General features: G+C 45.2%; 1 protein-coding gene across 3 annotated transcripts in view; it reads right to left on the bottom strand.

Moving 5' to 3' along the window:
• Positions 1–5,143: 5,143 nt before the first annotated feature.
• Positions 5,144–15,954, bottom strand: part of acsl3a (acyl-CoA synthetase long chain family member 3a) — an 81,503-nt gene continuing 70,692 nt past the window's right edge. For 2 of the 3 annotated variants that reach the window (XM_034098122.2, XM_034098123.2), the window contains exons 13-15: positions 14,385–14,499; positions 7,751–7,938; positions 5,144–7,050 (exon numbers count right to left, since the gene is read on the bottom strand). In XM_034098122.2, coding sequence (XP_033954013.1) covers positions 6,893–7,050; positions 7,751–7,938; positions 14,385–14,499 — 461 coding nt within the window. In that variant the 3' untranslated portion in view covers positions 5,144–6,892. The remainder of the gene's footprint in view (positions 7,051–7,750; positions 7,939–14,384; positions 14,500–15,954) is intronic. The other variant, XM_034098124.2, reaches the window with a different exon arrangement.

Raw genomic sequence — 15,954 nt, 5'->3', positions numbered from 1 at the left:
CTGCTAACCACAGACCTTATTTCTGGCATTTAACCAAACCAAAAAACACACTGACGTCCAAACAGGAGAACAGGAAGCGCTAAAATGGCCTTTTATTTTCATTCCTGCACCACCGCAGACTCCTGGGACTTCAGGTCACTATTTAAAAGTGAACGCTCGATCAGAAACCAAAGCTCAAACCAACAGGAAGTGGGAATATGTCTGCTGCCCCGAGCCTGTTTTCCAGGTCTCAGGCTCGAAAGACATTCCCAGAACAAGTGACCATAACTTCCCTTCTAAAAGGAGCACATTAATAATCTCTGTTCTCAAAGCAAGGTTACACCTGCGAGTTGGATGTAGAAGAGTCAGAATCAATATAGATGTTTTTATTTTAAAGTAAATTCAGATTGAACATAGTACAACATGTTAAATGATTGTGTCCGTCCAAAAATAAAACATTACTTATAAACCACCCTTGAATGATGGGATGGTAGACTCAAAGCTTTAGGAATCCAAACTATAACATATAATAAGTACCCTGTATCAAGATGGATGCAAAACAAGGGACATTTGACCTTTAACCATCAGAACCAATAGAATCGATGGGCGGTTCCCAAATCTACGTAAACATTACCATTGCGGACGTAATAGAGAAGCAAACGAAGCATATCTGAAAGTACAAGCCTGGACGGCAAAACTTTATACCCAGTATATTGCCATAAATATGATGATGGATTATCAGTAACAAATTTCTCCGTGACACAAAGACATTGGATTAACCTTGAGATGCGTTTTTATTCCGTTGAACACAACTTTTGATCACAAATCAAAAAAGTTAAGACGTAATTATTGTAATATTTTTGGAACCGGATGTTGTTTACTTTCTCTTTTCTGGCTGATATCTCCAGGAATTCGGGGTCCTACAGTGATGACATTACATGTGTGGAATCTGTGGAGTCTCATCTTTAAATCGTATATCTTGTTTGTGCAGTTACGATAGTAATAAGGGCATTTCTACCGTGTGTTGTGTGTAAAAAAGCGTTAGCATTTTTTCGCTCAATGCTAATCCAAAGGCTTGGTATTACTCTTGTGTTTTTGTTAGCTAACAATTGTTCTTATTGTCAGTTAGCGGAGTTTCTTATCTTTAAAAGGGTATGAAACATTAATAGTTTCCTAAATGTTAAGAAGCCCTGAGACATGTGAGAACAAAAAAACTGTGGGAGGGGTCCACTGGGGGGACCCTCGGGCTTAACTGGTTAAAAGAGATTTAGCAAAAAAATCCACTTCTCGGGTCATTTGGGTGGATTTGACGTATCTCTGGCCCCCCTTGCTCGATTTTGATGATTGACATCTCTTTTTAACCGTTAGAGCCAATGGGATCGAGGGGAAGTTCCACACACACACACGTTACCAAATAAGGAGTGAGAGAGACGCGTAGCCAAAACAGGAAGCTGTCATACACTCTGGAAGCTATCATTAGCAGCTAATATGAAAACTCAGTTTTTTACATAAAAATGGAATTATGGATTATCAATAATTTTTTCACACATTGGATTAATTTATGGGTTAACCTTCAGCCGCGTTTTTCTCGTTTTAATGCCATTGAACGCGACTTTTGATCAGAATAACAGCAAAAGGTGTTCTCGTGTTTTGCTACCTAAAGCTACGTCGTGTGTTGTCTGTATTTGTCGCGAGTTCTGATCGCTCAGTGATGATACTTATATTATATTATCTGTCGATTTATACCTAGAGTTCTGTGCTAAGCGCGTTAGCATTTTTTCGCTCTGGGCTCATTTAGATGCTTCTTGTGAGACTTGTGTTTTGTTTCGGTACAAATCGTTCAGTCAGTTAGCTTCTTACCGTTAAGTGAGTATTCATAGTTTATTCAATTTTAAGAAGACACAGTTTCGTGAAAGAAAGGCCCGTTAAGCCCTGTAGCCCCCGCCGGCGGAATAGCTGTTCTGTTCACATTATGATTGAGTCAGTCACTTTCATTAGGTCATTATCGGGTGTCTGCTTTTCAAAAACGTTTAACTCAATAATCTGACTGGACTCCTCCCTTTATCACCAGATACACTCAGCCAATGATCAGCCTGACAGCACGGGGATGATGTATGTCTGCACACCGTAATACACGGTGAGCATTAATGGATGAATTGAATGAAGTTTAAATTATTTATTTTATTGAATCAGGGAGGGTTGCAGCTGCAGCCGTCTGTACTTTAGTCCCATGGACATCACACCCAAAAGGAATACAAAAGGTTTCCAGCATTAATATCAAACTTGTATTTCTGTTATTCGTTGTATAATAAAAAACATTTGAAAATTATTATTAAAATAATATTTAAATTATTTATATATCTTAATTTTTTTAACGCAATTTTAATTTAATTTGATTAAAAATGTTATTCTAGTCAAATATGCACATTTTATTTTTTATTATTTTATAAATAATATTACAATAATTTTTTTTAATATAATTATAATTCATTTTAATGTCATTATATTTATTATTATTTTTATTTTAACATTATTTTTTTATTTTATTCTCAAAGGCCCCATGGCCATTTCTACTAATCATAATTCCATTGTTGAGCCCACTGTGCTCTGATTGGTCCACCACCGTTGGCTATCAGTGGCTATGTGTTACCATGGCGTTTGTTAGCAACCAGGAAATGACACCAGTGATGACAAACGGATGAGAATGCTGCGTGGGGTCTGGGTGCCGTGTGGGCGGGACGTTGCGGGGCTCGCTGCTCCGCCCTTTGAGGCTCGAGGAGCGGACGGTGTGAGCTGGATTACTGGGGTCGTTTCCTGGTTGCTGCGTGGGGTCTGCAAGACACCGCGGAGCTCAGCCTGAGAAATCCATTTGGACCAATCCGCGGAGCCGTCAGTATACCCCGGAAGAAAAAAATGGAAAAACAGAAATGTCCAGCGAGGCGTTCTGGGGCAGCAGACAGGTCTTCTCTGTGTTAGAGGTTTACTCGCTACATGGTGTACTTTGAGGGTTCGTGACTCTGCAGACCGTTTACATGCAGCTTCATAATGTCATAGTCTGCTCCATCATTCACCTGTCTCACCTGTTTTCCACACCCACTCGTTAGCTCACTCTCTTTCTCTTCTGCACCCATTGGCTTCTGCCAGTATTTAAACCTGACACACACTCTTTGCCAGATTGTACTTTGCCTCATGCTTGTCTTTCCCTGATACCAGATTGCCTACCCGGTTCCGACCCTGCCTGTCCCCGACCTGCCTGCTCTGCCTGTCCCCGACCTGCCTGTCCCCGACCTGCCTGCTCTGCCTGTCCCTGACTATCCTGTCTGGCCTGTCCCTCGACTATCCTGTCTGGCCTGTCCCTCGACTATCCTGTCTGGCCTGTCCCTCGACTATCCTGCCTGGCCTGTCCCTCGACTATCCTGCCTGGCCTGTCCCTCGACTATCCTGTCTGGCCTGTTGTCCGACCCTGCCTGTACCCACGCTGACCGCCTCGCTCACTCCCTGACCCTCTGCCTGTCCCTGACTCACCGTCTGCCCGCTGTCCTCCGGTGCGTTAAACTGCTCGGTTGGTATTCCTCCGATCCAGTGGAATCTCCAATAAAGTCTATTACCAATTCTCCTTGGTTTCTCGAGTGCTGCATTTGGGTTCTCCTTAAGATTGTGCCACATAACACACAAGGGGACGGGTGATAACCAGAACAGCATGACGTGGGACCTTTGAGTGGTGCAGCTGGTATGAAATCCAGTTTCCCCTGGGGGATAAATAAAGTAATTCTAAACCCGATTAATACTTTACATTTGATTGTATTTACCTCGTGATTTCTTTCTTAAAAAACAACACAACCCCGTGTATAGACCACACACGATGTTTATTTCTTTATTTGGGTATTTTTCCAACAAACAAGGGATGACAAGTCGATGCACTTCTGTCACACGTTCATTCAGAGTGGAGGGGAGCTCCGAAACAGGCCTTTGATCATAAAGCTGGAATTAAAAAAGAGACTTTGAACGTGCTTCTCCGGCTGATCACAGCTCCACAAACAGATATGTACACGGATGGAGAAACGTCACAAAAATCCTTCACGAGTTAGAAAGGCGAGGATCGCGAGAAGGCGACAGGCGTCACATGGTGAGGGATGCTGGGCCTTTTCTCGTGCACAGGACTCCGCTAAGTAAAGACAGAATAAAATCATACCCACACACAGAAGTCGCTCCGTGTGCGAATTCTACAGACACACATCGAGAAAGCTTTATTTATGTCCCGTCTGTAATCAACCGCCTTATTTGGACAGACATGACACGTCTTCCTATTGCATGATTCATCAAATCATTTCGTCTGTAATACAAGCGAGTCAAAGTGGTCTGTCCACGCTTACAAAATATACTCTATCGCCGTAGGAAAATACAATAGACTAAACAGCAGTTTCTTTTTTAATGAAATGGACCGTTTCTGTCGTGTTCCTATAAAAGGACAATGGCCTTAATGTCGATGATGGAAAGACACACATTGGTGGAGCACGTAACCCGCTCTCCTCTGCCCTCAAATGGCTTTGTGCTTTGGAAACCGTGGGAGACGGCTGACTGTGGGGGGGAGGCAAAATAAACCCCTGACAGAACTCAAAATATGTGAAAACAAAAGACTGAACCGTCTCCTGACCGGCAGGAAAGGAAGAAGAGGATCAATATGAAGTTTAGGAAAGATTCAGAGATAGAAATAGTGTCTTTTGTCTTCAAGAAAGAGTTCAACAAACATCTGTTTCATAACTCACATCTGGAACAATACAGATCGCCACAAAGAGGTCATACGGCGAGAAAAAGAAAAATGCATCAGTTTTCTTTCTCCGCCTTTCTTCAGTTACAAATTCCACCTCAGACATTTCCTTTCTGTTGAGGTTTAAAGGTCACCTGTTATGCAAAGTCCTCTTCTTCACGTCTTTCATACATCAACATGTGTCCCCTCTTCTTCACGTCTTTCATACATCAACATGTGTCCCCTCTTCTTCACGTCTTTCATACATCAACATGTGTCCCCTCTTCTCCAGCTCTTCTACATCAACATGTCTCTTCTACATCAACATGTGTCCCCTCTTCTCCATGTCTCTTCTACATCAACATGTGTCCCCTCTTCTTCATGTCTCTCTACATCAACATGTGTCCCCCTCTTCTCCATGTCTCTTCTACATCAACATGTGTCCCCTCTTCTTCATGTCTCTTCTACATCAACATGTGTCCCCTCTTCTCCATGTCTCTTCTACATCAACATGTGTCCCCTCTTCTCCATGTCTCTTCTACATCAACATGTGTCCCCTCTTCTTCATGTCTCTTCTACATCAACATGTGTCCCCTCTGTGGAAAGAGACTCTGAAAGTCTCAGGAACAAAGATTTTCTCTCTTTTTGATCCATTTCTATAAAAACCTGTCTGAAAACGAGCAGGATCAGATTTTGGCCTACTTTATGATGTCATAACGATGTGTTGTCTTGTGTAACCATCAGCCAATCAGCAACCAAGGTAACCCCCCCCCCCCCTTATCACCTGAATCTCCTCCTAGAGCACCATTAGCCGCGTTCACACTGCGGTACTTTTCCCACAAAGGTTCATGCGAACTTAGTTCATGAGAACTCTTTTATCGCGTTCACACCAAAAAGAGCCGGTACTAAAAGTAGTTCATGCGAACCTTTTTACCCCCTCGAAAGTCCCTGCTAGAGAGCAGGGACTTTCGAGCGGCTCTTTGGTGAGAAAAGAGCTATATTCCTGATTGGCTGGGCGGATTGCAAACCACGCCCCGTAAAACTCCCAAAAAGTTTTGTGAAGCCGCCATTTTATTATCCTCGCATTAGCATTATTAGCATTAGCATTATTAGCATTAGCATTAGCCCAGCGCAGAAACGCAGAGAGACTAACTTATGGCAACACAAAATAAAACATGGGAGCGGTGGAGATGAGGAGGTGTCGGCGTTCTGGCGATTTACTCGGAAGGCTTCAGTAGAAGCTGCTGGGACTCCCAGCAGCTTCTACTGAAGCCTTCCCCAACTCCGGGGACTTCCGGCCGGGGACTTCGGGCGGCAGTATACGCCGTGAAGTGGTTTGCGGCCTGCCAGTAAACCCAAAGCAGAAGAAGAAGAAGTGACGTCAGCGGCTTCATTTGCCTAATCCTCCCTCAGGGACTTATTCTGGTGTGAACGCGATCTGTACTTAGTTACTGAGAACTAAAGAGTTCGCATGAACTAAGTTCGCTTGAACCTTTGTGGGAAAAGTACCGCAGTGTGAACGCGGCTATTGAGTAAAGCAGGGGTGTCAAACTCAATTTCATTGCGGGCCCCATTCGCATAAGGGCTGCACTCAAAGGGCCGGTTGTAACTGTATAAATATATAATATATATAATGTATTTTATTACATCATTGCCTCTGAATTGGATTATTATCGGATAGGATAATAACTTTTTAATTAACTACGTCTGAAAGCAGAAGTCCTGGGCAAATAATTGCAAGTCTCTTCAGTGCACATGTCACAAAACGAGATGCATTGTGGGACATGTAGTTTATGGGCAACCTGCTTCTGTAAAGTGGCATGTAACCGAATATAATAAACGTATTATATTCTTTGCAAGCTCTTGCGGGGCCACATGAAATGAAGTCGCGGGCCGGATTTCGCCCCCGGGCCTTGAGTTTGAGACCCCCGATTTAAAGTAACAGACAGAGAATCAGCACTTTGGAAACAGGGCTGAAACAGAGGGGATTATGGGTAATGCTGCAATGATCTGTTTGGTGTTTCAGCCAATCAGAGACAGGCTCTGGATATATCTGAGACCTGTGATATATTGATGAAGAACAGAATAATCGGGGACCTCTAACACCGGTTCAGGTCACGGGGGCTCAGACAGGGCGTTTGGATCGAGTGTTGGTCTGTGTCGTCTCTATTTGCCCCCGTACATCCTCTCGATGTCGTCCCGGTAGTGTGTTTTCAGCTCCTTGCGTTTGAGCTTGAATGCGTCAGTCACCAATCCCGTCTCAGGAGTCCAGGGCTCCGGGCTCAGGCAGATCTTCCGGGGGATCTCAAAGCGCTCGAGCTGGGCTGCGACAGAAAAAGAAGAAACATCCATTTGTAAATAAACCCTGACATTAGTGCTTCCCACAGAATTGGACTCCACTTGCGGAAGCAACTGGGCGGAGGTTTGGCTTTCCCACGTGTTTTTTATTTTCTAGGTAGGTTCTTTCTTCTCTGGCAAAGACTGACTTCTCCTTTTGACGAGTCCTTTGAGTCAATATTCCTCATCTCGATAGCCATAGCCTTAGGGACTGTAACTACAATTTCATTAACGAATAATCTGCTGCTGCTTGATAAGTCAAATGTCATAAAATGTGCAGTTCCTTAAAGTCCCAGTTCTTTGCCAGTCTCAAACCAAACAGATACCAACCAGAGAAAGGCAGAACATTCAAGAGGCTGAACGAGACATTTCACTTTACGGACTTGTTGCCAACCAATTGTTTATTTGCTGTCAATCGAGTGACTAGCAGCTAACCTAACCCGTTGTATTTTAAAGCCATCATTACAGCTGGTCTCGTTACATGCTTGCTTATAACTTATTTGAAGAGTTGGACAACTTTGTGTAAATAATATAGATGCATCAGATTTGGAAAGCTGTTGCAGAGGTGTGTCTGGTACCAACCATACAAGCTTCCTTCCTACCGCACACAATCATGTTTTTAGTACCAAGCCTTTCATGCATTACTGAAATCTAACATGCGTGTATTTGAAACAGTGATGGTCGAACCGTATCCTGTAGGGTAGAAGCTCCTCTCACCCTCCAGAGCCGCCTCAGTGAGGGTCTTTAACACCAGCTCCTTCACGGCCTCACTGCTGCACAGATCCTCACGGGACCCTCTGATCCCGTACTGGTCCACCAGCGCCAGCAGCTGCTTCTGATTGGGCACCACGAAGCCAATCACGTACGTCTCGTCGCTGCAAAAGGTGGGAGAGGACAAGACGTCAGGCATTGGTTAAACCTTTCATTCAAGCATCAGCCAATCAGCTTGCTACTCCAAGTCTGCGAGGTAAACCCAGGTGCACCCGTTTGCTTTCCTGTCTCTTAAATGTTGGAACAAGCTCCTCATTAGGCGCGTTCACACCGCAGTACTTTCCCCACTTTAGTTCCGATATAGTTCCGGGCTAAATGTCGCGTTCACACCAAAAAGAGCCGGAACTAAAATGAGTTAATGAGAACCTTTTCACCCCCTTTTCCGACTTTCGTGGGAGAAAAGGTTCCTGTGTCTGATTGGCTGGGCGGATTGCAAACCACGCCCCTGTAAAACTCCCAAAACATTTTTGTGAAGCCGCCATTTTATTATCCTCGCATTAGCATCATTAGCATTAGCATTAGCCCAGCGCAGAAACGCAGACAGACTAACTTATGGCAACACAAAAGAAAACATGGGAGCGGTGGAGATGAGGAGGTGTCGGCGTTCTGGCGATTTACTCGGAAGGCTTCAGTGGAAGCTGCTGGGACTCCCAGCAGCTTCTACTGAAGCCTTCCCCAACTCCGGGGACTTCCGGCCGGGGACTCCGGGCGGCAGTATATGCCGTGAAGTGGTTTGCGGCCTGCCAGTAAACCCAAAGCAGAAGAAGAAGAAGTGACGTCAGCGGCTTCATTTGCCTAATCCTCCCCCAGGGACTTTTTCCGGTGTGAACGCGATCTGTACTTAGTTCATGAGAACTAAAGAGTTCTCATGAACCTTTGTGGGAAAAGTACTGCGGTGTGAAAGCGCCTCTAGACATCAGGACAGCAAAAAAACGGCATGTCTTCCCTCGCAAACTGAAAAGGCATCAGGTTCGTTTGTACCTTGGCTTTTAAATTGTGTGAAAAGCAGAATTAAAAGCACTTGAAACTAATTCACCAGCGCTTACAGTACAACGGAACGACTTGCTTCAAGTGAATCTGCACTTTCCTTCTTGTTCGGAGTTTGAATCTTAATGTTTTTTGCACTTTGGAGCAAATGAATGTCAAAGAGAAAACAGAGTGTAGTTATTAAGCGACGCTGGTGTGTGTGTTCGAGCATCTTGGGCCCAATAAGGCGATGCAGAGCATACATGTGCACGCACAAACCATCCATTCTTCACCAGGTGAGAGTTTAAACCCATACAAGGACATGGAAGCGATGCGTGCCGGAGCAGAGTGTGAACAGAGTGTAACCTTCGAATATCTTTAAAACGCCGTCGGTTGCTGAGTCATATTCTCAAAGAGGACACTGACACGTTAAAGGCACCCTGCAGAGTCTTCTTGCACTGGGTGACGGCCCGTCCACACAGCAGCTTTTCAAAAATCTTGAACATCTTGGAGCTGGGTGTGTCCGACAGCTTGGGGATATTTTGCGAGCAACGCGACCAACAACCAATCACATGAATGTCCCGCCCCCGACATACAAAGCAAAAAACCCCGGGGATTTTATGTGAGAAATATATATACCGTACTTTTCAGACTATAAAGCGCACCCGCATATGAGCCGCAGCAGCTAAATTGTCCGTCTGTCTTGCTCTCGTTCTGTCTCTCGGTTCCACTTTCACTTTGGCGCGCTACCTGTCTCACTCTTTTCCAGCCTCTAGCTTTTCCTGCTGGAGCCCGCCGCTTAAAGGTGGCGGGCGCGGACCGGTCATAGAGCCCATAGAGTTAAAGGTGGTTAATTTTACCTGTAAAATCCATAGGTTTAGGAGGTTCCTAACTAGTGGCCGTTAGCTGTACAAAAAAAATGGGGGAAAAAGTCGCGGCTTATAGTCCGAAAAGTACGGTATATATAAACTCCCCAAACAGGCGAAACCCTACCAGTTTCACCCCCTGTCTCTGCCACCCCCCTCCACGCCTGGCTCCTCCGGTTTGTATCCCGTTAATAGTTCTGGTCGTAAAGAACCGGGTGATTTGCTACCGTAACTTCTCGTTTGGAATATGAGGAAATGAACTGCGGTCTGGTTCTCCCTGCTTACACGCGGTTTGATTGGCTAGCGCTTCTACTGGCAGATTTGCATAAACGTGTTTGATTGGCTGACGATTCCAGCTCAGCTTCAAAAGTTGAACATTGCCCAACTTTTGAATCCTGGACATCCTGGAAATCTTCGCTTCGCTCCCCCACAATGCAGTTCGGCGAAAAGCGAGACAAAGTGACGTCATCCCCATTCAAAGTCAACGGGCAGAGAAGCGTTGGAAGCGGTGGAAGATTCTTCGAAGCTGCTGGACGTACCGTTACTCAACAAAACGTGTGTATCATTTCTTTCCTTATAAAATATCTAGAGTCGTCTCTTTGCCCGCCTCTCGGTGCCTCTTCCGTCCGTAGATCAGAGCAACGCTGGGACACTGTTGGAAGGAACGTGTTTGTAACTCGCGTGCTAGTGCTCAATGTCGTTGTGCATGAGAACAAATGTGATCAAAGCTCCACAGGGCGACTTTGATGTTTAACAAGGGTACAGACTGTTTACAGGAAGTCACTCTGTGTACACGGAGGCCTGTGACTCAGCAGATATTCCTCAGACGCAGCATCTCACGGACTCTGATGATGTTGGACTAGATGAGAAGCATTTATCGTCGTTAAACAAGTACAACGAGAAGAGTAAAGCTACTCCTTTGAAGATGCCATCAAGACATTCAGAACAGACAACAGGCAGCAAAGACGCGCAGCATTCCTACACACGTAAAACAACAGCTACATTAAGTGTAGGAAAATGTTAGTAGAGTATAGTAACTATGTACGTGGATTATAGTAAATTATACATATTGCACATGTATGGGTTATTGCACGAGTTGAGTGGCATGCTTCCTCTTGGGAAGAAAGGGAGTCTGTTTGTCGTCGCTTTTATACATCTGTGTAGGAGACAACTATCTGTGGGTATGAAGGTAGGAACGTGTGTGTGTTGGTGAGAGGTTCCGCCAACACACACACACGGAGAACACACACACGGAGAACACACACACACGGAGAACACACACACGGAGAACACACACATGGAGAACACACACACGGAGAACACACACACGGAGAACACACACACAGAGCACATACGGAGAACACACACACACACACACACACACACACACACACACACACACACACACACACACACACACACACACACACACACACACACACACACACACACACACACACACACACACACGGAGAACACACACGGAGCACACATACACGGAGCACACACACACACACACACACACACACACACACACACCCACGGAGAACACACACACGGAGCACACACACACGGAGCACACACACACGGAGCACACACACACACACACACACACACACACACACACACACACACACACACACACACACACACACACACACACACACACACACACACACACACACACACACACACACACACACACACACACACACACGGAGCACACACACGGAGCACACACACACACACACACACACACACACACACACACACACACACACACACACACACACACACACACACACACACACACACACACACACACACACACACGGAGCACACACACACGGAGCACACACACACGGAGCACACACACACACGAACACGGGATTACAAGCAAAGCAAAGGTATTGTGTAAACGGTGATATCGTGTGGTGAATATGGAAAGAAGCAGGTAAATGGAAATGGACTGTTTCAAACTGGCAACTTTGTTTCTGAACTTTATTCGGCAGCAAACTTGTGTGCGTCAATTACACCCACCAAGCGGATCCTCAGAGGCTTGGAGCGTTGGCTTCGCCTCGACACATAGTCAAACACGGTATGGGCCTTCCGGCGGAACCTCTCACAACACACATGTTCCTACCTTTATACCCACAGTTACACTCAACACAAATATAAACGCAACACTTTTGTTTTTGCTCCCATTTTTCATGAGATGAACTCAAAGATCTAAAACATTTTCTATAAACACAAAATAACCATTTCTCTCAAATATTGTTCACAAATCTGAAAGAATGTGTGATAGTGAGCACTTCTCCTTTGCTGAGATAATCCATCCCACCTCACAGGCGTGGCATATCAAGATGCTGGTTAGACAGCATGATTATTGCACAGGTGTGCCTTAGGCTGGCCACAATAAAAGGCCACTCTGAAACGTGCAGTTTTGCTTTATTGGGGGGGTCTGGGGGGGTCCGAAAACCAGGCAGTATCTGGTGTGAGGGGTAGGGGTAGGATTAGGGGTAATGTTGTGAATCGAGTGGCCTGTGTTCGTCGTCCATTACATACGCCTGCCCATACCCTAACCCCACCACCACCATGGGCCACTCGATTCACAACATTACCCTAACCCTAATCCTACCCCTAACCCTACCCCTACCCCTACCCCTACCCCTCACACCAGATACTGACTGGTTTTCGGACCCCCCCAGACCCCCCCAATAAAGCAAAACTGCACGTTTCAGAGTGGCCTTTTATTGTGGCCAGCCTAAAATGTTTTAGATCTTTGAGTTCATCTCATGAAAGATGGGAGCAAAAACAAAAGTGTTGCGTTTATATTTTTGTTCAGTGTAATTGGCTCCTACACATCTGTATTAGTTATTGTAAACCAGTTGCTTTGACATATGGATGAATCAAAAGAAAGCTTTTAGTTGGAAATGGAAAGAGGGAAATACCATGCGGTGAGGGATCAGTCGCGTTAACTAATCGATACAAATACTTTTTAAAGTGTAAAACCAAAACAAAGAGCAAAGAAAGACTGAAAGAAAAACGTATATCAGAGTTGGGTTAAAGTTCACTCTGAGCTTCTCGCTGTGACTTCACATTAGAAGAAGTTAGTCCGCTCTCTGGTGCGCACCAGTTTGTTACATTGTTTCATTTCTCAGAAGGTTCGGTTTGCGTTCACACGGCAAAACTCAAACGGACGATAAACTTTAAACACAAGTCATGTGCACGGAAATGCTGTTCAACCATTGGTCAGATGTTAAGGGGGTACAAACGCAAATCCCGGCCATTTCTACCGGAGCCTCCGCCATGGAGCATCGGCACTTTGGGCAGGTTATTCTCATGCTGCTGTTAATCTGGAGATCAACAGACATATGATTATATAATCAGACAACGTCCGTTAAAAAACATTATAACACAATGAGAGACGTTCTGCAGTAAGGAGGGCGTTTCCCCGACGACAGGTGCTCTTACTTTCATGTAGCTGACGGAGAATTGTTACTTTACACGACACTGTTCAACACTTCATTCTGCTTCACTCTTTAACTAAAGATTTTTGAAGATATCCGCGTTCTTGTGACTCGTAAATATACACTTCCTATGTTTTGGTGCGGACTGCGTTCACACCAGCGATAAACCGCTCCAGAGTTCACAAGCAAGCGCTCCGAGACCACCTATTTTAGCGGACCAGAGTCCGGTTGTTTAGTTCACTTCAGAGGTCTCGGACTGCGTTCACACCGACCCAAATGAACCGCACCAAGCGGCTAAACGCACCAGGGTTCAACCGGACGATACAAGGCAGGTGTGAACGCACCTTGTCATGAGTACAGGTACCATGTAACGAAACGGGTTCTCTGCATTTGACCCATCCTAGTGTTAGGAGCAGTGGCTGCCATTATGTACGGGTCATTTACTTAGACTCATTTCGGTTTTAATGTGCGGTTTCAACATTTAGAAAAGTAATGGAGGAATAGTAAAGCTCCATGGATCCTATGACTTCTAACTGAAGATGTAAACAAGCTTACACAATACAGCCCATCCTGTATCTGCAGCTTCATAGTGATATGTACAAACAATAGCATCACCTTTTAATGCATCTCTATGAACTGTTATCTGTTTATAAATGCAGAATACGGAGGCAGAGGGACTCGGTTTTGTTATCGTTCTGGTTTCAATTCGTCATTTAGCGTATTGACCAATCAAATCAGAGATAGGTTCGTTTGTTTGCAAAAAGCGAAACACATCCCTATCCCTGACCAGTATTAACTTTATATTATCATGAAACTAGTTTTTACAACGTCTACTTGTTAAACAATCTCTCTAAGTCTCTAAACTTCAACATCGTACCCGAGCTTCAAGTTGCTTTTCCGACTTGAAAAATGACTCGGAGAGAAAAGGAAGTCTTGACCCGGATATCCGACATAATATTTGGTTTTGCCCCCGGATGCTTATGGTTGTCAGACTGATGGGTTCTGATATTGCACACACACACACACACACACACACACACACACACACACACACACACACACACACACACACACACACACACACACACACACACACACACACACACACACACACACACACACACACACACACACACACACACACACACACACACACACACACACACACACACACACACACACACACACACACCACACACACACACACACACACACACACACACACACACACACACACACACACACTACCTGTTGGCGTAGGCACAGATGTTGTCGACCAGAGGACAGTTCTTCAACATGGCCTCCACTTTTCCCAGAGAGACGTACTTTCCTGCCTGCAGCTTCACCAGGTCTTTCTTACGATCTGGAGACAAAGACAGTGTGTGGAAACATTTGAAAAGATAAAGGAATGAGCTGGTGGAAGGTTCCTTTTCCCACTGGACTCCTGACCAATGTGTCATCAAGATAAGAGAGAACATGTGGGGGGTTCTGGATGACTAAAGCGAACAGAAGTGTGCAGTAATTCTGGGAAGTAAGGTAATCTGATTATTTGAAAGGCTTCCTGCCAGACTGATGGATGGAAGTGGAGGAGAAATGTTGCATGGGAACATTTCACACACCTGGGGCACAATTAGAGATGTCCCGATCCGATCACGGGATCGGAGCCGATCACGTGATTTTCAAAAGATCGGAGAAAAAAAAATCGGGGATCTTTTTTTTTTTTATATAAAATATTTTTATTATTTTATTTAATGTTACAAAACAAAAATGACCATGTTCACGTCTCAAAGTCATCCTGAGGACTTAGCTTTGGTTTAAAATGTCTCAACATCATGTATGTGTTGCTTCTTTTGGGCTTGTTTTCAGACCTGGTTCCTTATTCCTCTGAAAGCTAGCAACAGAGTGGGCGCAGTGTCTAATAGTAGCAGTAAGCTAACGAGAGGCTACGTTCAGCTGGTGACTCGGGAGTCGGGACGGAGAACATTTCACGAGTTTGGAAGTATTATGAAATTGAAAGCGAAGGCAGTGTAACAGCCAGGTGGAAAGAACAGAGCTACGTTCAACACGACCAATCTAATACGCCACCTGAGAAACAAACACCTAACAACAACACGACGAGTACACAGCGGCCACTCGGGTAACGGCACGGAAACAACCGACGCTTTCAGAGACTTTCAAAAGGAAAGAGAAACTGCCCCAGAACAGTGAATAATAATAATAATAATACATAATATTTTTATAGCGCCTTTCAGGAAACCCAAGGTCGCTTTACAAGTCGGGTAGGGGGGGGGGAAGTAGTGGAAAAATAAACCTATTAAACTAACTAGTGGGGAAAGCCTTAGTAAAAAGGTGCGTTTTGAGGGCTTTTTTGAAAATGTCCAGGGTTGGGGCGCTGCGGATTTCGGGGGGGAGAGAGTTCCAGAGGGTGGGGGATGCCACACTGAAGGCTCTGTCACCAAAAGTCCGCAACCTGGTGCGGGGGGTGGAGAGGAGATCCTGTCCAGATGATCTTAGCTTCCGGGATGGAGTGTGGTAGCGGAGAAGGTCAGACAGGTATTGGGGGGCGAGGGCATGGAGGGATTTGTAAGTCAGAAGAAGGAGTTTATAGGTGATACGGTGCTTGACTGGGGGCCAGTGGAGGTGGATCAGGGTGGGGGTGATGTGCTGCCAGGGCTTGGTGTGAATGAGCACCCTGGCAGCCGAGTTCTGCACATACTGGAGCCTGTCCAGGGCTTTACTGGGAACCCCGAACAGGACTCCGTTGCAGTAATCCAACCGGGAGGAGACGAATGCATGAATGAGGGTTTCGGCCACGGAA

This window comes from Pseudochaenichthys georgianus, chromosome 13, assembly GCF_902827115.2.
Source record: "Pseudochaenichthys georgianus chromosome 13, fPseGeo1.2, whole genome shotgun sequence".
Taxonomy (NCBI): Eukaryota; Metazoa; Chordata; class Actinopteri; order Perciformes; family Channichthyidae; genus Pseudochaenichthys; species Pseudochaenichthys georgianus.
This window is presented reverse-complemented; position numbering and strand designations above follow the sequence as displayed.